The following is a 23,859-nucleotide window of genomic DNA, read 5'->3' on the forward strand; positions in this document are numbered from 1 at the left end:
CGCCAACCCGCGCCCCCCCCCCGGGGGGGTGGATCTCCGAGGGGATGCAGCAATAGCGACCACGCACATCTTCGGGCCCCGCTTGGCGACTGGGCTGCACGATCCAGCCCCCCCCCCATGACTCCGCAAGGGGAACTGGGGGAGGGCTTTTCTCTCCCCCCCCCAGCAACACATCTCCCCCTCCCCGCCGCGCAGCCCGCTCACCTCGCGGCCCCGCCCCGCGGACCGGCCTCCCCTCCCCGCGGGGGCACCTCGCCACGCCGACTCCCCTTCCGGGAAAGCGAAGGCGGGGGCACTTCCGGGCGCCTCCCCTCCCTGATTGCGCGGCTTCCTGCCCCTCTAGGAGCCGCCGCTCGTTTCGCTTAACCCTTGCGGGGCTACGACGCCCGTTGGCCGACCCTTTAACACGGGTCGGACGCGGTCCCGGACGCTTTCGCCTGGGGTCCGCGGGCGCCTTCGGGGCTGCGGCTCCTTCGCGGGGGGAGGCCGGGAGGGGGGCCGCGCGCGGGCGGGGGCGGGGGCGGGGGCGGGGGCTGTTGCTCCGAACAGCAGCCAGGGAGGGAGGAGATTCGCGGGGCCGCCAGGAACGCCGTTGCTGCCCCGCCTGGGTCGGACTGCAAGTCCCAGCATCCGCAGGCGGCGCGGCCCGCGGCCCCGCGCGGGCTCCGACGCGCCCCCATTTGGGGCCCTGTGTGGCTGGAGCCCGAGCCGCCCTCCCCGGCCGGCCGGCGGGAAGCTCCGTTCATTGCGCTCCGCCTCCTCCGCGCCCCACGGCGAGGGAGCCGGCTGGGCAGACGGCGGCGGCCCCTGCGGAACGAGGCCGGACGCGGCTAGGGGCAGCGCGGGGCGCTAGAGACGAGGCGGGATCCCCCGCTGAGCCCCGTTCTTGCTGCGGCCGCCCGTCGGGGCTGCCCGGGTGCACCGCCGCTGGCCACGACGAGCCCCTCCACGTCCTTCCGTTCCTCCCCGCGGCGGAGCTCACCCAGACGTGTCTTCCGAAGAGCTTTAGGGACTCCCGGTGACCGGATCCCGCCTCTTTGACCTCCCCGCGCTCAGAAGCCCGTCGCTAACCGGGGCCGAGCCCGTGCTGAAATCCAGCGCGAGGACACGAAAGCCCTCGCCGCGCCCGCGTCGCAGCTTCGGCCGGATAGACCCAGTTTTCAGTGCTTGTGTTCAAGAAGAGGTAAGGGATGTGTGAGGCATTTTGAGGAAAAACGGTTGTTGTCTAGGAAATGAGCCCAAAGCCAGCCGCTAGGCTTAAAATGAAAAGTAGCCTATGAGGGAGGAGGCAGGTCTCACTCTGGTGGCCATGAGCACCTATGTGTAGGAGATTATTGGGAAGAAAGCAGGGGAGGGAAGAACGTGCAAGTGGGTCGGACTTTTTACCCTTTATGGTCCCTTCGGAAGCGTCTCTCCATCGTCCGCTATGGTCCCTTCGGAAGCGTCTCTCCATCGTCCGCTATGGTCCCTTCGGAAGCGTCTCTCCATCGTCCGCTATGGTCCCTTCGGAAGCGTCTCTCCATCGTCCGCTATGGTCCCTTCGGAAGCGTCTCTCCATCGTCCGCTATGGTCCCTTCGGAAGCGTCTCTCCATCGTCCGCTATGGTCCCTTCGGAAGCGTCTCTCCATCGTCCGCTATGGTCCCTTCGGAAGCGTCTCTCCATCGTCCGCTATGGTCCCTTCGGAAGCGTCTCTCCATCGTCCGCTATGGTCCCTTCGGAAGCGTCTCTCCATCGTCCGCTATGGTCCCTTCGGAAGCGTCTCTCCATCGTCCGCTATGGTCCCTTCGGAAGCGTCTCTCCATCATCTATTAGTTGCTTCAGGGTAGCCTGAGTGACCCACTAGGCAAAGTGGGAGTCCATCCATCATTGATGCAGCCCTCGAGCATCTTCTCTGTAGGACAGGCCTGGGCGAACTAAATCCACTCCTGGCTCCTCCAAACTTTTTACTCCAAACTGTGTGTGAAATTTCAGCATTTCACACACAGCCTCCCTTGCTTTTCAAATGAGACCCTCCAATCAGATTCACTGCAGCAGGAGTAGGACCTATCTATATAACAAGACACGCTTGCAAGAGAGCCAGCTCTCCAAGCACGAGGAGCCCCACTGATGAAGGGTCTCAGCCCCAGTGACAAAGTATCAGCAAATAAGCGAGTTAAGCAACTGTGCGAGTTTAGGAACAGGGCGAGGAAGCCAGGACAGTTGATTCTTTCCTTCCTATTCCATACCTACAGTAACTATAAATATTATTTCCCCACCTCTTTGTAGTAAACAACTGTCTTCCAGGGAAAACACACCCAAATAAAAAACCAGTTATGAAGGTAGAAAGCCAACAGTGGGGTGGGGGCTATCCAGTCTATTGCACTGAGCGCCACATGTACAACCATCTACCTGCTGGGACAGAAGTCGTGAGTGTGTGCTTGGTGTAATGAGCTTCTGGCTCTCAGGGAACAAGTTACTTCCCTTGAGGCCAAAGCTGCTGACCCAGAGAAGCTAAGAGAGACAGAGAGCTTGGTGGATGACACCCTAAGGGACCTATTAACTGTGTCCCAGGATGACAGCTCCTCTGCTGTCATGGAGAATGCAGGTCTCGGGAAAGGAGGATATCATTCTGAGGAAGTGGGAAATGATCCCTTAGAAGGCACCCATTGCTCAGAAGATGAACAAATACTCTCTTGCACAGAGGATGTGCCTCCAGGAGGAGGAGGGCTTGTGATAGTGGAAGATTCCATCATTAGACACATAGACAGCTGGGTTTGTGTTGGGCGTGTAGACTGCATGGTGAATTCCCTGCCTGGTGCGAAGGTTGCAGATATCACACACCTAGATAGCCTACTAGATAGCGCTGGGGTGGAGTCAGTGGTCATAGTCCATGTTAGTACCATTGATGTGGGGAAATGTCATGAGGTCCTGGAAGCCAAATTTAGGTTGCTAGGTAGGAGGTTGAAATGCATGGCCACCAAGGCGGCCTTCTCTGAAATGCTACCCGTTCCATGCACAGGGCCAGCTAGACAGGTATAGCTGAGGAGTCTCCATGCGTGGATGAGACGGTGGTGCAGGGAGGAGGGGTTCAGATTTGTTAGGCACTGGGGAACATTTTGGGACAAGCCAGGCCTGTACAAGAGGGATGGACACCACTTGAACCAAAATGGAATGAGACTGCTGGCACTAAACATAAAAAAGGGTGGTAGAGCAGCTGTTAAACCCTGGGGGAAAGCCAACAAGAGCTGGGAAGCATCCAGTTCAGGTTAAATCATCCCAAAGGGATAAAGATGAAAATGTTTTTGATTACCCAAATGTAGAAGAGGAGAAAAATAGGCTAGGAGTACATGGTAGAACATAATAGCCAATCAAAGGGGCCAACGTCCTATAGCAAAAGATGTCAAGAGGCATCTGGGGAGGGATACCATGTATAGGTGTTTTTATGCAAATGCTAGAAGCTTCTAAGCCAAAATGGGAGAGTTGGAGTGCTTGATTTTAAAGGAAAACCTGGATATAGTGGGCATTACAGAAACATGGTGGGGTGGAGAGATCCAGTGGGATATGGCCATCTCTGGATATAAACTCTATCAGAAGGATGGGGAAGCTCCTACTGGGGGAGGTGTTGCCCTGTACATCAAAGTGTTGAGCGGACTAGAACACCTAAAAGGGGCAGACTGTTTCATAGAAGCATTGTGGGTGACAATACCAGGCTCCAAAACTAATTTAGTGCTGGGAACATGAAATTGTCCCCCAGGCCAGAATGCTCAGAGTGACCTTGAGATGGAAAACAGAAATCAGGGAGGCCCCCAAACAAGGAAGTGTTGTAATAACGGGTGACTTCAGTTACCCCCACACTGTTTGGATAAACGCATGTTTCAGCCAGGACAAAGAAACTAAATTTCTCAATAACCTAAATGATTGTGCCCTAGAACAGTTGGTCATGGAACCAACCAGAGGGGAGGCAGCCTTGGATTTAATCCTTAGTGGTGTCACCCAGGACCTAGTACAAGATGTAAATATTGTCAAACCTATTGGAAACAGTAATCGCAGTTCTATCAGAGTTAATATATATTTAAGTGGAAAATTGCCCAGGAAGTCTAACACAGTCACATTTGACTTTAAAAGAAGAAACTTCTCTAAAATGAGGAAACTGGTGAAAAGGAAGTTAAAAGGGGGAGTCAAGAGGATTAAATCCCTTCAAAATGCTTGGAGATTACTCAAAACCACAGTAACAGAAGGCCAGCTAAAATGTATACCACAGGCTAGGAAACATAGCACCAAGTCCAAGAGGTGGCCAGCATGGTTAATGAGCACTGTTAAGGGAGCTAGTATAGACAGCTTTCTTCAGAAAATGGAAGTCTTGCCCAAGTGAGGAAAACAAAAGGGAGCACAAGCTTGCACAAAGGAGATGCAAGCAGACAATAAGAGATGCAAAAACACATTTTGAAGACCATATCGCTCACAATGTCAACACCAACAACAAATAATTCTTTAAATATTTCAGAAGCAGAAAACCAGCTAGGGAGGCAGTTGGAGCACTGGATAACAAACAAGTTAAAAGGACAAGGGTCCATTAGATGGTGATGGAGTTAAAGGAGGAATGAAGGAGGACAAGGAGATTGCAGAGAAGCTGAATGAATTCTTCTCATCTGTCTTCACTGCAGAAGATATAGGACATATACCTGTGCCTGAACGGATGTATTCAGGGAGGGAGTCAGAGGAACTGAGGCAAATAGTGATGATAAAAGATGACATTCTCAACCTTATTGATAAACTGAACGCAAATCAATCGCCAAGCCCAGTTGGTATCCATCCTAGAGTTCTCAAAAGAACTCATATATGAAATTCTGATCTTCTAACCAAAATAGGCAACATGTCCCTAAGATCAGCCTCTATACCAGAGGACTGGAAGATGGCCAATGTAACACCAATTTTCAAAAAGGGATTCAGGGGGGATCCGGGAAATTACAGGCCAGTTAGCTTAAAATCTGTTCCAAGTAAACTGGTTGAAGGCATTATTAAAGATAAAATTAGTAAGCACATAGAAGGACAAGCCATGCTGAAAAAGAATCAACACAGCTTCCGCAAAGATAGGTCCTGTCTTACTAACCTTTTAGGGTTCTTTGAGAGTGTCAATAAACATGTAAACAGTGGTGATCCAGTAGACAATGTTCACTTGGACTTCCAAAACGTTTTTGACAACGTCTCTCACCAAAGACTCCTGAGCAAACAGAAGTCATGGAATAAGAGGACAGGTCCTTTTATGGATCAGTAACTGGTTAAAGAACAGAAAGCAGAGGAATAAATGGGAAATTCTCCCAATAGAGGAACTAAATAGTGGGACCCCACAGGGATCTGTATTAGGACCAATGCTTTTCAACCTATTCATAAATGATCTGGAATTAGGAGCGAGCAGCGAAGTGGCCAAGTTTGCTGACGACACCAAATTATTTAGGGTGGTTAAAACACCAAGGGATTATGAACAGCGCCAAAAGGATCTCTCCAAACTGGGAGAATGGTAATCTAAATGGTAAATGTGGTCCAATGTAAGCAAGTGTAAAATGATGCACGCTGGGGCAAAAAATCCCTACTTCAAGTATAACCTGATGGGATCTGAGCTAGCGGTGACCGACCAAGAAAGAGATCTTGGGGTTGTGGTGGACAGCTCAATGAAGATGTCAACCCAGTGTGCGGCTGCTGTAAAAAGGCGAACTCCATGTTAGGCATAATTAGAAAAGGAATTGAGAATAAAACTGCCAACATCATAATGCTCCTATACAAATCTATGGTGCAACCACACTTGGAATACTGTGTCCAGTTCTGCTCACCACACCTAAAAAAAGATATTGTAGAGCTGGAAAAGTTGCAGAAAAGGGCAAATAAAACGATCAAGGGGCTGAAGCATCTCCCCTATGAGAGGTTACATCAGCTGGGATTGTTTAGCCTGGAAAAAAGGAGGGTAAGGGGAGACACAATAGAGGTGTACAGAATAAGGCAAGGTGTGGAGAATGTGGATAGGGAAACTGTTTTCTCCCTGTATCATAATAGTAGAACCTGTGGTCAACCTGTGGATGCTGATTGGTGGGAGATTCAGTACAGATAAAAGGAAGGACTTCTTCACACAGTGCGTAATTAAATTTTTGCTATTTGCTATCACAGGACGTACTGATGGCCATCAATTTGGATGACTTTAAAAGGGGGTTAGAGAAATTCCTGGAGGAGAAGGCTATCAATGGCTACTAGTCTTGATGGCTGTGTGCTACCTCCAGTACCAGAGGCAGTCAGCCTATGTACACCAGTTGCTGGGGAACATGGGCGGGAGGGTGCTGTTGCGCTCATGCCCTGCTTGTGGGTTGCTGGTCGACAGCTGGTTGGCCAGCGTGTGAACAGAATGCTGGACTAGATGGACCCCTGGTCTGATCCAGCAGGGCTCTTATGTTCTTAAAGATAACAAATAAAAGGACAGAAGAATAAAACTCCATATTCAACATAGTGGTTTTTTTTTTAATAACAGAACACCTCTATCAGTTGTTTTCCAGGCCAAATTCAAGGTGTTGGTTTTGACCTTTAAAACCCTATATGGCTCCGGCCAAGCCTATCTCAAGGAGCGCCTCCAGCAACACCAGACAGGCCACTTAACAAGATCAGCCTCGGATGGCCTTCTCTCTGTCCCATCAGCCAGGACAGCTAGACTGGAGAGGACAAGGGAGTGGGCCTTCTCTGCGGTGGCCCCCACTCTGTGGAACTCCCTCCCTAGGGAACTCCACCATGCCCCCTCTTTGATGAGCTTCCGCCACGCACTGAAAACTTGGTTATTCAGGCAGGCATTTGGGGTGGGTTAGGGTATTTTTAAATAATGTTAATTGTGTAATTTTACTGTTTTAAATTGTACTGCTGTACATCGCCCAGAGTGGCTGGGTGGCCGGCCAGATGGGCGATTAAGAAATTTAATAAATAATAATAAAACATGGCTACTCAGTTAAGGAAGGTTTCCTGAAATAAGGATGTTTTCAGCAGGCACAACACAGTATTAGTGCCTGCCCCCTCCAGAGGCAGGAAATTCTATAGGAAGGGGGCCACCCCACTGAAGGCTCTTCTCCTGGTGGATTCCAGGCAAATGCCCTCAGATGACCTCAGTGACCAGGCAGGTTGATAAGGGGGGAGGTGCTCTCTCAGGTATCGCAGTCCCAAATTAATTAGGGCTTTATACACTATTACCAAAACCTTTAACATGATGCAAGTAGTGAATAGGCAGTAAGTGACGTTCCCTCTGAAAATGGGCAGCTCCCGACAAAAGCCAAGCTGCTGCATTCGGCACTAGCTCCAGCTTCCGGACCAGCCTCAAGGGCAGCCCCACATACAGCGCATTGCAGTAATCCAGCCTTGAGGTTATAGACACCTGTACCATTGTGGCCAAGTTATCCCTGCCTAAGAGAGGGTGTAGTTGATGAACCAGCCGAATGTCCCATGGCCACCAGAACCTCCAATGACAGTGATGGATCTAAGAGTACCCCAGACTACGAACCTGATCTTTCAAAGGGAGTGGAACCCCATCCAGGACAATGAGTCCATCTCCTGGACCTGGGAATGACTCGCCCACAGGGCTTCCATTTTGCCATGATTCAGCTTCAGTTTATTGGCCTTCATCCAGCCCATTACTGGGTCTAGGCACTGATCCAGGACTTGCACAGCCTCATCTGATTCAGATGTCACAGGGAGACAGAGCTGTGTGTCATCAGCATACTGACGGCACTTGGCTCCAAACACGCCCATGGCAAGTATTTCTAAGCGTGCATCGTGGGCCGATATGCCTGAGGAAGTGCTTCCAATAGACTCTGAAGCTGTAAACGCAGCTGGACCAAACCTAGAGTCTAAGGAATGTCGCAGTTGCAAGTACTGCCATTCAGCCATAGCAGGCAAGTCGTATTTGGCACACCAAGCCTAGAATGACAGAAACCCATCATCCCCACCAAGTCGATCCAAGGAAAAAATCAACGTCCATCCTGTTCTGTCACAAAAGACATCTTCATACCAATTTTTAAATTTGGGTTTCCCCACAGAGTCGATTTCACGTGACAAAATGGATCAAAATGTAACTGACGTGACATTATGTGATTCACCTCTCTAACACCGTTAACTGTGGGAGGAACCCTCCCTGTTTGTGCTGAGAACCTAAAGCCCTCCATTTAGAGGGAGGATCCACGTTAGAAGATTCCAAAACTGGCCAAGGTGGAAAATCAGATTGAAGTGGAAACGACCGAAATTTAGTTCACATCAACAAACAGATATAAACAAAATCTGGAAAGCCAAACCCACCTTCTTGATTTTGGAAGCTGCATCCTCTTCAAGGATATTCATGGAAGGGGGACCCCCACCCCACCCCCCAACTTTACAAAACAGAGCACTGAGTGTCAGTGTTAAACCAAAATTCAACTTCCACTTTGGTCGGCATTTGTTTCTTGTCCTTTAACTCAGGCAGAAAAATGTCATGTGCTTGGCTAGCCCCTCCCACCATGGATCTGCTCATTCTCCAGGAATCCCCACTAACAGATGCTTCTGTAAGTGGAAAGAACGGGGGATGTGCTAGAGGATTACCCAACACTCTACAGAACATTTAGGGGGCTGTAAAAGGAGAGCAGAATCTGCCAAAGTCAAGTCTCCCACTCTGCTAAATTATAAAATTTTCTGTTAAGAGACATAGTTGAAAGGAATATCTTTTTCACATATTTTCTGACAAAATTATGTCCTTAAAAGGAACCAGAGTATGGAAACAGGGAATTATTAACGCAATTACCCATGTGTATATTTAAATAAATTTGTGCTGTGAGGCTTCTTTGATGTAAACGAAGACATGCGCCCTGCCTCAAGCTCTTTTTATACTCCAGACACTGAAATAGTTTATCCTGTGTCGCATCCGTCAATGGAGTCAAATAGCTCTACGGGAGCTGTTAACCAAGGAAATATCTGGGGAACACTGAGAGCATATATTCTGGCTGACCCTGGTTTCCCAATTGTATCTGAGGCTGCCTTGTAAGTAGACCCTTCCTCCCGAGTAGGCCCTTACTCGTGCGCATTTCCTGGGTGAAAGGGTATTCTGGGAGTCAAGTAGGCACTGCCGCCGTGGCTCTGAGTATCCCAGATGATACACTGTAATTGGTGCTCTGGTGAGCCGTGGGTGATGGGAGGGGAATCTGGAATCACGGCTGGGCTCAAGACAGGGTTCAATGGTTTGCTGGGAACCTCAGACAAGGTGTCACTGTCACAGGATCCCTCCTGTTGCCCCAGGTCTGCTGTGGGAGAGGGTTGTTCCAGAGCATCAGACTCCTCCTCCTCCGAAGAGGTGTGTGTGTGAGTTCCTTGATGGTACTGGAGGGCACCCCTCTGGCGGAATCTTTTTCCACACTTCAGGCATTCAAAAGGTTTCTCCCCTGTGTGAATTCTTTGATGTCTAGTAAGGCAATCCCTTCGACTGAAGCGCTTTCCACACTCCGAGCATTTAAATGGTTTCTCCCCTGTGTGAGTTCTTTGATGTGAAATCAGGGTTGCCCTCTGACTGAAGCACTTGCCACACACCAAGCATTTAAATGGTTTTTCCCCTGTGTGGGTTCTTTGATGGTAAATGAAGTCCCTTTTCATGAAGAAGCTCTTTCCACACACCGAACATTTAAATGGTTTCTGCCCGGTGTGAGTTCTTTGATGTGAAGAAAGGTTTTGCTTCCACCTGTAACTTTTTCCACACTCCAAGCATTTAAACGGTTTCTGCCCTGTGTGAGTCCTTTGATGTAAAGAAAGGGTTTGCTTCCATCTGAAGCTCTTTCCACACTCCAGACATTTAAATGCTTTCTCCCCTGTGTGAGTGGCTTGATGTAATGTAAGAGATCGTCTCCATCTGAAATTCTTCCCACACTCCAAGCACTGAAGTGGCTTCTCCCCTGTGTGGGTGGTTTGATGTAATGTAAGAGACAGTTTCAGGCTAAAGCTCTTTCCACACTCCAAGCACTGAAATGGCTTCTCCCCTGTGTGAGTTCTTTGATGGCAATTAAGGGCACTTCTATCCCGAAATCTCTTCCCACACTCAACGCATTGATGTGGCTTCTCCCTTGTGTGAGTTCTTTGGTGGTAATTAAGAGCAGATGGGCAAGTGAAGCTCTTTCCACACTCCAGGCATTTCAATGGTATTACTCCTGTGTGAGTTGTCCGATGGATTTTCAGGTTTTGCCTGTAAATGAAGGTCTTTCCACACTGCAAGCATTCAAATGGTTTATCTCCTCTGTGACTTCCTTGATGTCTAGCAAGATCATGCTTGTCGCAGAAGCTCTTTCCACAGTCCAGACATTTAAATGGGTTGTCTTCTCTGTGAATTATCTGATGACGAGAAAGGCTGTGCTTGGAAATGTAGCACTTTCCACACTGCAAACATTCAAATGGTTTCTGCTTCTCTCCTGTGTGAATCCGCTGATGCGTGGCAAAGCTCATCTTCCACCTGAAGCTCTTTCCGCACTGCAAACATTCAAAGGGTTTCTCCCCTGTGTGTATTCGCTGATGTGATCTAAGGGCACTCTTCCAGCTGAAGCTCTTTCCACACTCCAGACATTTAAATTGGTTCCCTTCTCTGTGCATTATCTGATGAGTAGTAAAGCTTTCCTTGTGCTTGAAGCTCTTTCCACACTCCAGGCATTTAAATGGTTTCTCCCCTGAGTGTATTCTTTGATGGACAGTAAGTGCCCCCCTCAGACGAAATAATTTCCCACACTCCGGGCATTTAAATGGTTTTTCTCCTGTGTGAATTCTTCGATGTTTAACAAGGTCATGCTTCTGACTGAAACCCTTTCCACACTCCAGACATTTAAACGGGTTGTCTTCTTTGTGAATTATCTGATGACGACTAAGGCTGTGCCTGGAAATGAAGCTCTTTCCACACTGCAAACATTCAACTGGTTTCTGTTTCTCTCCTGTGTGAATTCTCTGATGTGTTGCAAGGCTCACCTTCCAGGAGAAGCTCTTTCCACACTGCAAACATTCAAATGGTTTTTCTCCTGTGTGAATTCGCTGGTGTGTTGCGAGGCTCTTCTTACAGTTGTAGCTCTTTCCACACTCCAGGCATTTAAATGGGTTCTCACCTGTGTGAATTATCTGATGACTACTAAGGCTTTTCTTGTGCTTGAAGCTCTTTCCACACTGCAAACATTCAAATGGTTTCTGCCCTCTGTGCATTCTTTGATGTAAAGAAAAGGCCTCCTCCTTGTTGAAGCTCTTCCCGCACTCCAGGCATTTAAATGGCTTCTCCCTGGTGTGAGTTCTTTGATGGTACTGAAAGGCAGCCTTCTGGCAGTATCCTTTTCCACACTCCAGGCACTGAAATGGTTTCTCTCCTGAGTGTATTCTTTGATGGACAGTCAGTGCCCCCTTCTGACTATATGCTTTTCCACACTCCAGACACTTAAATGGTTTCTCCCCTGTGTGCGTTCTCTGATGGGTGAGAAGGTCAGAACACCACCTGAAACTCCTTCCACACTCAAGGCATTTATATCGTTTCTCAACCGTGTGGGGTTTACAATGATCATCCAAGGCTGATTTACAAGTGAACGTTTTTCCGCACACAGGGGATTCCTTCTCTTTCTCTTCTTCAGGTGTTTTTTGTTGTACCATAATTGCATGGAGGTCAGCATCCAGACATTTATTCCTCTTTTTACTTCTTCGGTTTCCCTCCAGCTTGTTCATTCCATATTGATTCCCAACATTTTCTTCCATGTCTAGCCACTTAGTGCTTTCCTCAGACACCTGATGTTCTTTTTCATTTCTTTTCTCACACACATCCCAGGCTGAAAAGAAAACAGAAACAGAAAGTGAGTGCAAAGAAGAAAGACACTTGCAAATTAGGGAATCAATATGATGGAATCAATTAGAAGGAAACTCCTCAGTTCCCTAAACCTAATCAGACTTTATCGCCAAATGTAAGGTCCAGAGCAACAACTCCAAAGAGGTGCTCTGCCCACTGCTGAGTAAAACAAAATACTTTCCAAGGCCACATTCATTTCAATTCTGTGAGCCTGCTGCAAGCCATGCATTGAATTCAGGAGAGTTTGCCAAACGCCTCCCAAGAAGAAACTTCTAAAACGAGGAAGAGCAGCACCCCGCAGCTTTACAAGGCCATGATCTAGGCAAGCCAAAAGTTCACACAGACTTTCATGATCTCCAGTACTCAGCCTGAGCCAGGACTCTCCATCTGATCTGCGTTTTGCACTCTCTGATCCCATCCACCTGCATCCTTGTCATCCTTCCAAATCTGGCACCCAACGTCCTGTCACTTGACTGGCTGGTGCAAGGAATATAGTACCAAGCAGAGGTGTATTGCTACCAAGAAGAGAAAAATTACAGTGTGAAGGAAGCTAGGAGGGTGAGCTTCTTCATGGCAGGAATGTGGACTTTATAGTTAAACGTAACTGTACATTAAGGATGTTTTGTGAAGTTTGTACACTGCCTTGAAAGAACTCTTTTGCTTTAGAGTTATGTCCTTTTAAATCAATACATATAATGATATGCAAATGTTATGGTAATACAGTAGCCTCAAGTCTTCAGGCACACTTACACCACTGCTCATGCTAAATACCATCCACACATTTGGCTGCCTGGGATCGCTCAGAGATAGAACTCAGACTTTGGACACATAACGTCCCAGATTCTAACCTCAGAGTCTCTTGGGAAAATGATCTCCCCAGTGTAGCAGGACTGTAAAACACCACTGCCTGAGATCTTGACAACCTAGCTATAGTGAGCATGGTGGAATGGAGAGAATCAGGGGGATACAGTCATTTCTGGATATAAACCATACAGGAAAGACACGGAAGGTGTACTAGAGGAGGTGTTGCTGTGCATGACCAATAGGGCATAGCACTGAGTAGAGTAGAAAACATAAAAGGGGCAGATTCTTTCACAGAAGCACATGGGTGAGAATACCAGGCTCCAAAACTAATTTAATACTAGGAACATTAGCTCTGTTGTTTTGAATCTGTTACTGTATTTTAAATCTCCGCACTGCTGCAATTGTGGTCTGTACTTCTATATTGTAGTATTAAACTTTTACATTTTATATTGTATTCTATTCTATTTCTTAACATTTTAATATCTGTGAACCGCTCAGAGAGCTTCGTCTATTGGGTGGTATAGAAATGTAACAAAGAAATAAACAAACATGCTACCATCCCCAAGACCAGAATGCACAGGGTGATCTTGAGATTGAAAATGAAATCAGGGAGGACTCCAAATGAGGAAGTGTCCTAGTAATGGGAGTCTTCAATTACCTCCACATTGTGGAATCGACCAGAGAGGAGGCAACAGTGGATTTAATCCTAAACGGTGTTGCCCAGGCCTTCGTACGAGATGTAAATGTTGTTGAACCAAATGGAAACGGTGATAACAGTGCAATCAGATGTAATAAAAAATTGCCTGGGAATTCCAACACAATCACATTTGACTTCAAAAGAGGAAACTTCTCTAAAATGAGCTAGGAGGTAAAAAGGAAGTAGAAAGGGGCGGGTCAAGGGGATTAAAATGAGTAAACACATGTGTCAAGAATGGAGGCCTGCTCTCTGCCAAGGGAATAGGCCGGGCTGCCAGGTCTGAAATAACCTGGAGTTAGGCGTTATCTAACCATCTCCTGGCTCTGCAGCTCAAGGCCAGGCTCTGTCCATGTTAATTGGGAAAGAGATAAGAACAGGAAAGAGCTGGGTTTGGTGGGAAGCTCCTGCCCTTTCTGAGGTGAGGGTGGTGTGCCCTGGGGCTGAGCTTTGGATGGCCATCTGAATTCTGCCTTGAGTTGCTAGGGCTGGGCTTTGAAGGGGGGGGCTGGGGAAGAGGCAGACCATCTGTTGCCTCAATGGGTTTTCGGGTGTGTTGCAGTCTAGAGACTATCCTGAAGGCCCATACTTCCAGGATAGACCAGCTAGCTTTATTGTTTTGTTCTTGGTGCGCTCAGCACTTTTGAGCATTTACCTATGTGTAATTTTGTTTGTAATTTCCTGTACAACCAACCACCTCTCCCTTCCCTACTCCATTGTTCCTAAAATCAAAGAATAGTAGGGTTGGAAGGGGCCTATAAGACCACTGAGTCCAACCCCCTGCTCAGTGCAGGAACCCAAGTTACAGCATCCCTGACAGACAGCTCTCCAGGTTCATCTCGAAAGCCTCCAGTATAGGGGAGCCCACCACCTCCCTAGGTCATTGGTTCCACTGTCATATTACTCTAACAGTCAGGACGTTTTCCCTGATGTTCAGCCAGAATCTGGCTTCCTGTCACTTGAGCCCCTTATTCCGTGTCTTGCATTCTGGGATGATTGAGAAGAGATCCTGGCCTTCCTCTCTGTGACAACCTTTCAAGTACTTGAACAGCGCTATCATATCTCCCCTCAGTCTTCTCTTCTCAAGACTAAACATGCCCAGTTCTTTCAGTCTCTCCTCATAGGGCTTTGTTTCCAGTCCTCTGCTCATCTTCGTTGCCCTCCTCTGAACCATCTCGTTTGTCTGCATCCTTCTTAAAGTGTGGTGCTCAGAACTGGACACAGTACTCCAGATGAGGCCTAACCAGTGCTAAGTAGAGGGGAACTAGTAGTTCACATGATTTGGAAGCTATACTTCTATTAATGCAGCCCCAAAGAGCATTTGCCTTTTTTGCAGCCATGTCACATTGTTGGCTCATATTCAGCTTGTGATCTAAACAATTCCAAGATCCTTCTTGCTTGTAATATTATTGAGCCAAGTATATCCCACCTTGTAACTATGCATTTGGTGTCTTTTTCCAAGGTGCAGAACTTGGCATTTATCCATATGAAATTTCATTCTGTTGTTTTCAGCCCAGCACTCCAGCCTATCAAGATCACGTTGAATTTTGTTTCTGTCTTGCAGGGTATTAGCTTTCCTGCCCAACTTTGTGTCATCTGCAAATCTGATCAGCATTCCCTGCACCTACTCCTCCAAGTCATTAATAAAAATGTTGAAGAGCACTGGGCCCAGGACTGAGCCCTGCAGTACCCTGGTTGTTACCTCTCCCCAGTTTGAGAAAGTCCCATGGATAAGCACTCTTTGAGTCCGATTCTGTAGCCAACTGTGGATCCACCGGATCGTTGTTTCATCTAGCCCACTTTGAGCTAGTTTGTTAACCAGGATATCATGGGGCGCTTTGTCAAAAGCTTTGCTGAAGTCAAGGTATATTATGTCCACAGCATTCCCACAGTCCATAAGGGAGGTTACCTGATCTCAGATTCATCTGGCAGGACTTGTTCTTGACAAATCCATGTTGGCTTCGAGTAATCACTGCATTGTTTTCAAGGCGCTTACAGATGGATTGCTTTATCTGCTCCAGAATTTTCCTAGGGATTGATGTCACACTGACTGGTCTGTAGTTCCCAGGTTCCTCCTTTTTTCCCCTTTTTGAAGATAGGGACAACATTAGTCCTCCCCCAATCATCTGGCACTTCACCTGTCCTCCATGATTTCTCAAAGAGAATAGACTGGTTCTGAAAGTTTTTCTGCCAGTTTCTTTATTACTCTGGGATGCAGTTCATCTGGCCCTGGAGATTTGAACTCATTCCAAGTAATTAGGTGTTCCTTGACCATATGCCTATCGATCTCAAGCTGCAATCCTGCCCCTTCAGCCTGTACTTCGCCTTTGCCAGGGGGTCATAGACCCTCTTTTGGGAGAAGACTGAGCCAAAGTTGAAATTGAGCACTTCTGCCTTTTCTTTATCATCTGTTATCATTTTGCCATCCCTATTTAATAGTTGAACCACCATTTCTTTCCTCTGTATTTTACTACGCACGTATCTGAAGGAAGCCTTTTTGTTGCTTTCAGCATCCCTCGCTAACCTCAGCTCCTTCCCTTTAATAAACTTTTTCCCAACTTATAGTTGGCATGGTGTGTTCTTCATAACTTCAGTGCTAATTTCAGTGCCTATTGGCCAGGGTGGAAGGCTACTGGGTTTTTGTGGGGATTTGTAGCCAAGTTTGGCCTGTCCTACCTTGCAGGGTTGTTGGGTCTAGGCCCAGCGATCCTTCACAACACAGAAGGGCAAGTCCAGCTGAAAAAGAATCCGCATGGCTTTCACAAAGGTAAGTCCTGTCTCACTAACCTTTTAGAGTTCCTCTTATGGAACAGTAACTGGTTAAAGAGCAGAAAGTCGAGAGTAGGGATCAATAGTAACTTCTCCCAATGGAGGGAAGTAAATAGTGGGGACGCACAGGGGTCTGTATTAGGACCAATGCTTTTCAACTTGTTTATAAATGATTTAGAATTAGGAACGAGCGGGCAAGTGGCCACGTTTAATGACATCAAATTATTTAGGGTGGTTAAAGCAAAGAGCAAGTGTGACTAGCTCCAAAAGGATCTCTCCAACCTGGGGGAATGGACATCCTAACGGCAAATGCCATTCAAAGCAAGCAAGGGTAAAGGGATGCATGTTGGGGCAACAAATCCCAACTTCAAGTCTAAGCTGATGGGGTCTGAACTAGCCGTGACTCACCAAGACAGAGATCTTGGAAACAGCTTGATAAAGGTGTCAACCCAGGGTACACCTGGGTCTGAACTAGCCGTGACTCACCAAGACAGAGATCTTGGAGATAGCTTGATAAAGGTGTCAACCCAGTGTACACCTGTTGTGGAAAAGGCAAACTCCGTGTTAGGCATAAGTAGGGAAGGAATTCAGAGCAAAACTTCCAATTTCATGCTGCCCTTATACAAATCTATGGTGCGACCACATTTCAAATAGCATGTGCAGTTCTCGTCACCACACATTTAAAAAAGGGTATTGCAGAATTGGAAAAGTGCAGAAAAGGGCAGCTAAAATGATCAAGGGGTTCGAGCAACTCCTGTATGAGGGAAGGTTACAACAGTTGGGATTGTTTAGCTTGGAAAAAAGGAGGGTAAGGGGGGGACATGATAGAGGTGTACAAAATTCTGCATGGTACGAAGAATGTGGCTAGCAAAACATTTTCCCCCCTTTTTCATAATACTTGAACCTGGGGTCTGTCCATGAAGCTGAATGGTGAGAGATTCAGGATAGAGAAAAGGAAGTACTTCTTCAAACAGCACATAGTCAAAGTACTGAATTCGCTATCAGAAGATGTAGGGATGGCCACCAATTTGGATGGCTTTACAAGGCGGTTAGACCAATTCCTGGAGAAGACAATCAATAGCTACTTGTCCTGATGGCCCTATGCTATCTCCAGTATCAGGACAGTGTATCTCCAGTATCAGGACAGTGTGTCCAGTTGCCGGAGAACATGGGCAGGAGACTGCTGTGGCAATCATGTCCCACATGTGGATTTCCCATGGCAGCCGGGAGGCTACTATGTGAACAGAATGCTGGACAAGATAGACCCTTGGTCTGATCCAGCAGGGCTCTTCTTATGTTCTTATGTTAACCTCGGCCACTCTGAGTAGACATTCCTGGTTGAGACAGCCCAATGATCTGGTTCTGAGAAGTTTGTTAAACAAATTGGCTGATGTTCAAACAGAGAGATGGTGGACACAGCAGATGGCACCACAGAATATCTACCTATTTGGCTTTCTAGTCAGTTGGGACTCCACAATGCACAGGCATAAAACTAACACTTTATGTAGTACTTCGCTGCTCCTTGATCAATGCAGTCAGCCAAGGCAACTCACAACAGTATTAATACCAAGAGCTCACGTAAAACAACCATCAGGCAAATAAGGAACACCAAAACAGAGAGAAAACAAGAGGCATCTAGTTTCAGCAGCAAAAACAATCCAGCATGTTAATAGCCCACTGAAAGACGATAGACTACACTATCAAACTATGAATTGGAAGGGAAGGACGAGGAAGGGAAGGATAGGGAGTTGCACAGGGCGCTGTCCCCTACTGTGCCCAACCTAGCCACAGATGGTGGTGGGATGAGGAGCAGAGCCTCCCCTGATGACTACAATGCGTGTCCACTATCATGCAAGAAGACTGAGTCCTTCAGATAGCCTGGTCCCAAACAGTTCAGGGCTTTAAAGGTCCATTCAGGACCATTCAATTTGAGCTTAGATGCTTTACATGAAGGACGTCCCGGGTTCAATCCCAGGCATCACCAGCTAGTGCTACGAAAGAATCCTGCCTGAAATATGGGAGAGCCGCTGCCAATCATTGCTGACAATACTGGGTAAGATGGACCAGTGGACGGACTCAGGATTTTTCAGCTGTTTCCTGTGATTGTAGCAAACATCAAATAGCATTAGAGTGGATTTGTGGCACCAACCTGGTAGCAGCAATCTCCACCCACTGCAGTATACACCCCCTCCCCTCGAGGGCAGCCCCCCGGAGAGCACACTGCAGCAGTAAAATCTTAACGCTGGCAAGGGCTGTGGAACAGCGTGAAGGTGCTCTGAGGAGGGAGGTTCTGTGGATAACTACAGGTATTTGCAGGAGAATGAAATTCCCTCTTTGGTAGAATGGAGAAGAGAAGCATTCATCATTTTCCTCTTACAAGGAAGGGAAAGGGGATCCTCACCGAGACAGGCCATGTGCCTCTACTCCATCCTGCCTGCCTTGTACACAAAGCCCTCTTCTCTGGATCCAGCATAGCCCCCTCCTCCTTGGAGAAGCCCACAGTCAACTCTTCAAAGGACGCTGGGAGCTGAAAGGGGGGAAAAAAGGAAAAAATGCATTTCCCATCACAAAAATATACCGATAATTATGTCCTTTTATTTATTCTTTTCATAGATTGATATACCACTTTCCAGTGGGCTAGCAGGCTGGCTTGCAGAAATGATAAAAACAGAAAATAACACCAAAAACAAAGTAAAGTAACCATCAGTCAGCCGACACTGCGCTGGCCGGGTCACCCTTCAGAGAAGGCCAGCGGACATCTCAACATCAAGCCTGAAGAGGCCTGCCTCACGTCAGTGGGGAGCGTGTCCCAGAGGGCGGATGCTGGGACACTAAGCGCTCTCTTACAGCTGCTCCTGAGGTGACCCTTAGGAACAACATAGCAAGCTGCCTTACACTGAGCCTGCCCATTGGTCCATCTGGCCCAGTATTGGCCACACTGTCAGGAAGGGCCTCCCCAGGGTTTCAGGCAGGAGTTTTCCCAGCCCTACCTGGAGATGCCAGGGAGTGATCTGGGCCCTTCTGCATGCAAAGCAGGGGCTCTACCAAGGAGCCATGACCTCTTCGTCAAGAAGAAATGCTTAGATTTTGTGGTAAATTGTGTTATTTGCATTACTTTTGTGAGTTGCAACTCACAATTTTTAAAAATAATGTCTAAGAAAAGTTTAGGATTCGTATCCAATAAAAATATACTTTCTGATCCATGTTTGTATAATCCTGCTAACACAGGATGCAAAAATAATCACACCAATGTAAAAACAACACAATAAATATTAGAATCTAGCTTATCAGCAGAACAAAATTCCCGATTCAGGAGAGCATTCCAGAGTAATGGTGCCACAATTGAAAAGGCTCCATCCCTAATGCCAACAAACCTCAGGCAATGGGAGTGCTGCAGCAGGACCTCAGATGTCAAATGAAGGGTATGTGAGGGAACATATCGAGGCAGTACTGAGAATTCGGCCCCAAGCCATGTAGGGCTTTAAAGGCAAGGACAAGCATCCTGAACTGAGCCTGGAAACAAACAGGTAACGACGCAGCTCAAGCAGGACTGGACTGAGATGCTCCATCCGACCTGTCCCACAACAAATTCAATTCACTCAATATGCGCTTGCATATGAAATATCTCCTTGTTTGTTATGATGCATGCGGCACTGTCAGACGTTCTCCGCCCGAAGACCGCAAGATCCAGCCCTTTGAAAAAGCCAGACACAGTAAACAAGATCTTCATCAGTCCTCAGAAGAGGAAGACCCACAGCCCAAGACATCTGGAGGACAACAGGGTCAGGAAGGCAGCACTGCGCGGACCTCCTCCTCCACGGTGCCCGCCCCCCTTTTCTGAGCGTGCTCTGCCCCCCCACACACCACGAGCTTTGCTCTGCGCCAACCCGCGCCCCCCCGGGGGGGTGGATCTCCGAGGGGATGCAGCAATAGCGACCACGCACATCTTCGGGCCCCGCTTGGCGACTGGGCTGCACGATCCAGCCCCCCCCCCCCATGACTCCGCAAGGGGAACTGGGGGAGGGCTTTTCTCTCCCCCCCCCAGCAACACATCTCCCCCTCCCCGCCGCGCAGCCCGCTCACCTCGCGGCCCCGCCCCGCGGACCGGCCTCCCCTCCCCGCGGGGGCACCTCGCCACGCCGACTCCCCTTCCGGGAAAGCGAAGGCGGGGGCACTTCCGGGCGCCTCCCCTCCCTGATTGCGCGGCTTCCTGCCCCTCTAGGAGCCGCCGCTCGTTTCGCTTAACCCTTGCGGGGCTACGACGCCCGTTGGCCGACCCTTTAACACGGGTCGGACGCGGTCCCGGACGCTTTCGCCTGGGGTCCGCGGGCGCCTTCGGGGCTGCGGCTCCTTCGCGGGGGGAGGCCGGGAGGGGGGCCTGTTGCTCCTTCTCCCGAACCGAAGCCGTGAAGGGAGGAGATTCGCAGCGTTTCCTCTCCCGGCTCCTCCGAGCTTTCCTCTCCGCAGCAGTAAACTTTCGGCTGTGCGTGCGTGGGGTGCGGTGTCATTTTTCTGGCGGCTGTTAGACGAGCAGGGGACAGAATCGCACGCCAGACCACTGCTCATGATGCAGAGATCTTCCGGCGCATCCAGATCCGCGTGTTGCCTTCCTCTGCGTCAGGGTCCCAATCTGCAGACTGCCTTTGTTTCAGAGGAAGGGCCCATGGATGTGGGAGCCCCTCAGGCAGGGCAGCTCCTCTCTGGCTCCTCCGGCCCCCTTCTTCCTCTTGACCCGGCTCTGCTGCAGAGATGATGCGCCGTGGGGCACCCCTCCTTCAGCCCAGCACCCCGGGGCGAAAGAGGCTGCACGTCGGGGAGTCAGCACACGGATGCCAGCAGCTACACCTCTCTTCTGTCAGGGCGGATCGCATTGGGAAATCGGCAGTACATCCTGTGTGGCTCTTTCCAATTGCACTGGCCCAAGACAACTTAATGTCTGGGGAAGAAAACCCAAGTGGCGCCTCCCTGGCACATAGTAGAAATACAGTTCCCTCTATTTCCAGCGTTCAGGTGTGAGTGCCAATCATTATGAAGCCAAAACGGAATCAAGAGGCTTGAGGAAGCCCAGGGTTTTACAGAAGTAGGAACAGGAAAAAAAATATTTAGGGGAAAAAAATCCTAAGGGGGGAAAATGCCCCGGAACAAGCGAAGTTACGACAGCCCACGCTCAGTGGCAACAGAATGCGAACTGAGTTGGGGGGGCAGGGACAGAGAAAACTGGGTGGGAAGGGAAATGCAACTGTGTCTTCTGGAGGGGGGCATGTCTGATTGACTAGAGCAGTAAATAGGAACACAACCACACTTTAACTTTTTGCTGCAAGTCAGAGTAACTGATTATTGACCATACTGGCTGGGGCTTAGGGATGTGGTGGTCAAAAACATTGGGAGGGGGGGGACACTTCCACCTCAATCAAGAATCAAGCACCTGACAATTGCTGTCCATAAATGGTGTCCAAAATCTGTCATGTCAAGAGACCCACCTCACTTCATGACAGGTCACAATTCTTGCATATGTTTTCTCATGTGTTTCACACTTCCTTAAGAGAAATCCACTTTTCACATGCTTACATGAGTGGGCTGTACATGGATGGGAATAGTTGGCTGGTCAGGTTTGGTTTGGGGGGTTTTAAAGATTCCATCAGGCCCCAGATAATCCTTCCGTTGCCCCCTTTCTTGCCACTGTGCAGCAACAAGATCATATGCACAAAAATGGTTTTAATGCCATGCAGTTATCCATCATATATTGGTATTTCTAGCCGGCTCCTTCTGCCCGGTCCACCATTTGGCCCTCAGGCTGAACGAGCTTCAAGAACCCTATTGTAATATGTTCTCCAGGAGGGAGGAGACCTTTGAGCACAGCGCCCGCGAGTTCCGGCCGGGAGCCCGTGGCTCGGCTCACTAACGCCGGACGAACCAGGGGCTCAAGAGGAAAGGGAGTTTCTGCACTGCATGGTTCTAGTTTGTCCCTTCTGGGTTCCTGTAGGCTCCTGCTGGCTCAGGTAAGCTTGTTCAGACTACTCTGCTGCTACTAAAGGACTTGCAGCTTTCCAGTTATTACACCTGCCTCCCTCCAGATGTGTTGGACTACTACTACCATTGGCCCCGCTGGCTGGGCGTAATTGGAACTGCAGTCCAACACTCCTGGAGGGAGCCAGGTGGGGAAAAGTCTTGTTATAAGACAGTAAAGACATTTCCCCCCAATTAAATGGGGACTGAAATACATTTTCACACCTCCTAATGCCTGTGAGAGGGAAAGAGAATAGTGAGAGGAAAGTTACACAAGTCACAATACTGAGGTTTGAGGGTTTGTGTCTGGAGATGAAGGAGGAGCCTGGAATGAGAGCTAAAGGGAATTGACACAGACTAATTTCCCCCGCCTCCTGCAGCAACAGAAGCACAAACCCCATTCCTGCTCAGCCCTCCCCCATTCTCCTTTCTTGGAGGACTCTGTATGGGTCCCATGGCTTGTATGGGCCCCATGGCTTGGCCTGCAGCCCATAAACTAGCCTGCTGCCCTCAAGTGCTGTGGAGAATGCTACCCCACTGCCAGTGTATCTGTTTTTAATTACATTTTGCTGTGAAATAACAAGAAAGCAAAAGGAAAAGAATGCTACCTAGATTTGAATACCTCAGTTTCAATCCATGCAGATGAAATACAGATATGAAAATAGGGCTAAGTATTATCCACAGAAGTACGTATGTGCAAGTGGCATCTGTACACCACCTGTTCAAATGTTGAAAGTATTGTTAGGTCCTCGGTCCATTGCATTGAAGGAGGTGAGCATTTAAAAGGAGGTGGAGAGTCCATTTGCACTGACTGTGCATTAACTTCCAGGAAGCGGGTAGATAATTTAAGAGGGCATTTACATCTGTAGATATTAAAGAGTGCTGCAATGCAAGGTTTATCTGTATAATAAGATAAGAACATAAGAAGAGCCCTGCTGGATCAGACCAAGGGTCCATCTAGTCCAGCATTCCGTTCACACAGTGGCCAACCAGCTATCGACCAGGAACCCACAAGCAAGGCATGAGCGCAACAGCACCCTCCTGCCCATGTTCCCCAGCAACTGGTGTACATAGGCATACTGGTTCTGATACTGGAATGTAGTATATATCCATCAGGACTAGTGGCCATTGAGAGACAAATTCCTGGAGGAAAGGCTAACCCCCTTTTAAAGTCATCCGAAGCCTCCTCCCAAAAAGAAGCAACCACTGGGCACTGCCCAGACATACAGTTAAAAGAAGCATTTGCTGTGTTACACCTCCAGCAATCAGCTGACTTAGACAATCCCTTTATTAATAAGAGATACTGCTGGATCCCATGCACACAGAAGATTTTTTTCTAAATACAGCAGAACCTGAGCTCCATAGTTGCTTCAGAATCAGATGCTAAAGTGGTGATCCATTGATCGTCCCACCAGTTCCCTATTCCTGGTAAGACCCTGTGTATCATGTTTATTCACCAATTATTCATATTTCATTTTATTTTATTTACAACATTTACATACCGATCCATATCTACACAGATTTGGGAGCAGTGAACACTAAAAGATAAAAAAAAAATAAGAGGATAGAAGAATAAAACCCCAGAGAGCTTCAGCTATTGGGTGGAATAGAAATGAAATAAATAAATAAATGTTAAAAATTGTTATTTTTAAAAACGGAACACCTCTAAAAATTGTAGCTGGTCAGTTACGGAAGGCTTCCTGAAATAAGGATGTTTTCATCAGGTGCAGGAAACAAAGTATTGGCACCTGCCTGACCTCAGCAGAC

General features: G+C 48.2%; 1 protein-coding gene and 1 long non-coding RNA gene across 5 annotated transcripts; one reads left to right on the plus strand and one right to left on the minus strand.

Moving 5' to 3' along the window:
* The first annotated feature begins 282 nt into the window (after window positions 1-282).
* LOC146356280 (uncharacterized) lies at window positions 283-16,875 on the plus strand. Its single transcript, XR_014787304.1, has 2 exons — window positions 283-1,194; window positions 1,350-16,875. It is a non-coding gene; the product is annotated as an uncharacterized LOC146356280 (long non-coding RNA).
* Window positions 7,989-21,398, minus strand: LOC146356281 (uncharacterized). 4 transcript variants are annotated; one of them, XM_084831259.1, is made up of 4 exons: window positions 19,461-19,945; window positions 18,488-18,613; window positions 16,573-16,624; window positions 7,989-11,802 (listed from the first exon to the last, which is right to left on the minus strand). In XM_084831259.1, the coding sequence occupies exons 2-4, from the start codon at window positions 18,557-18,559 to the stop codon at window positions 9,041-9,043; spliced, it is 2,886 nt and encodes a 961-aa protein (XP_084687385.1). In that variant the 5' UTR covers window positions 18,560-18,613; window positions 19,461-19,945; the 3' UTR covers window positions 7,989-9,040. The 4 variants fall into 4 exon arrangements, with proteins under 4 accessions (XP_084687385.1, XP_084687384.1, XP_084687386.1 ...); XM_084831258.1 differs by lacking the exon at window positions 19,461-19,945 and adding an exon at window positions 20,170-21,398 and having other exon boundaries at window positions 9,034-11,802; XM_084831260.1 differs by lacking the exons at window positions 16,573-16,624; window positions 19,461-19,945 and adding an exon at window positions 20,170-21,398 and having other exon boundaries at window positions 9,034-11,802.
* Between the last annotated feature and the right edge of the window lie 2,461 nt (window positions 21,399-23,859).

This window comes from Heloderma suspectum, chromosome 2 (genome assembly GCF_057233095.1).
Source record: "Heloderma suspectum isolate Gila_16-S chromosome 2, 16-S_ref, whole genome shotgun sequence".
NCBI lineage: Eukaryota > Metazoa > Chordata > Lepidosauria > Squamata > Helodermatidae > Heloderma > Heloderma suspectum.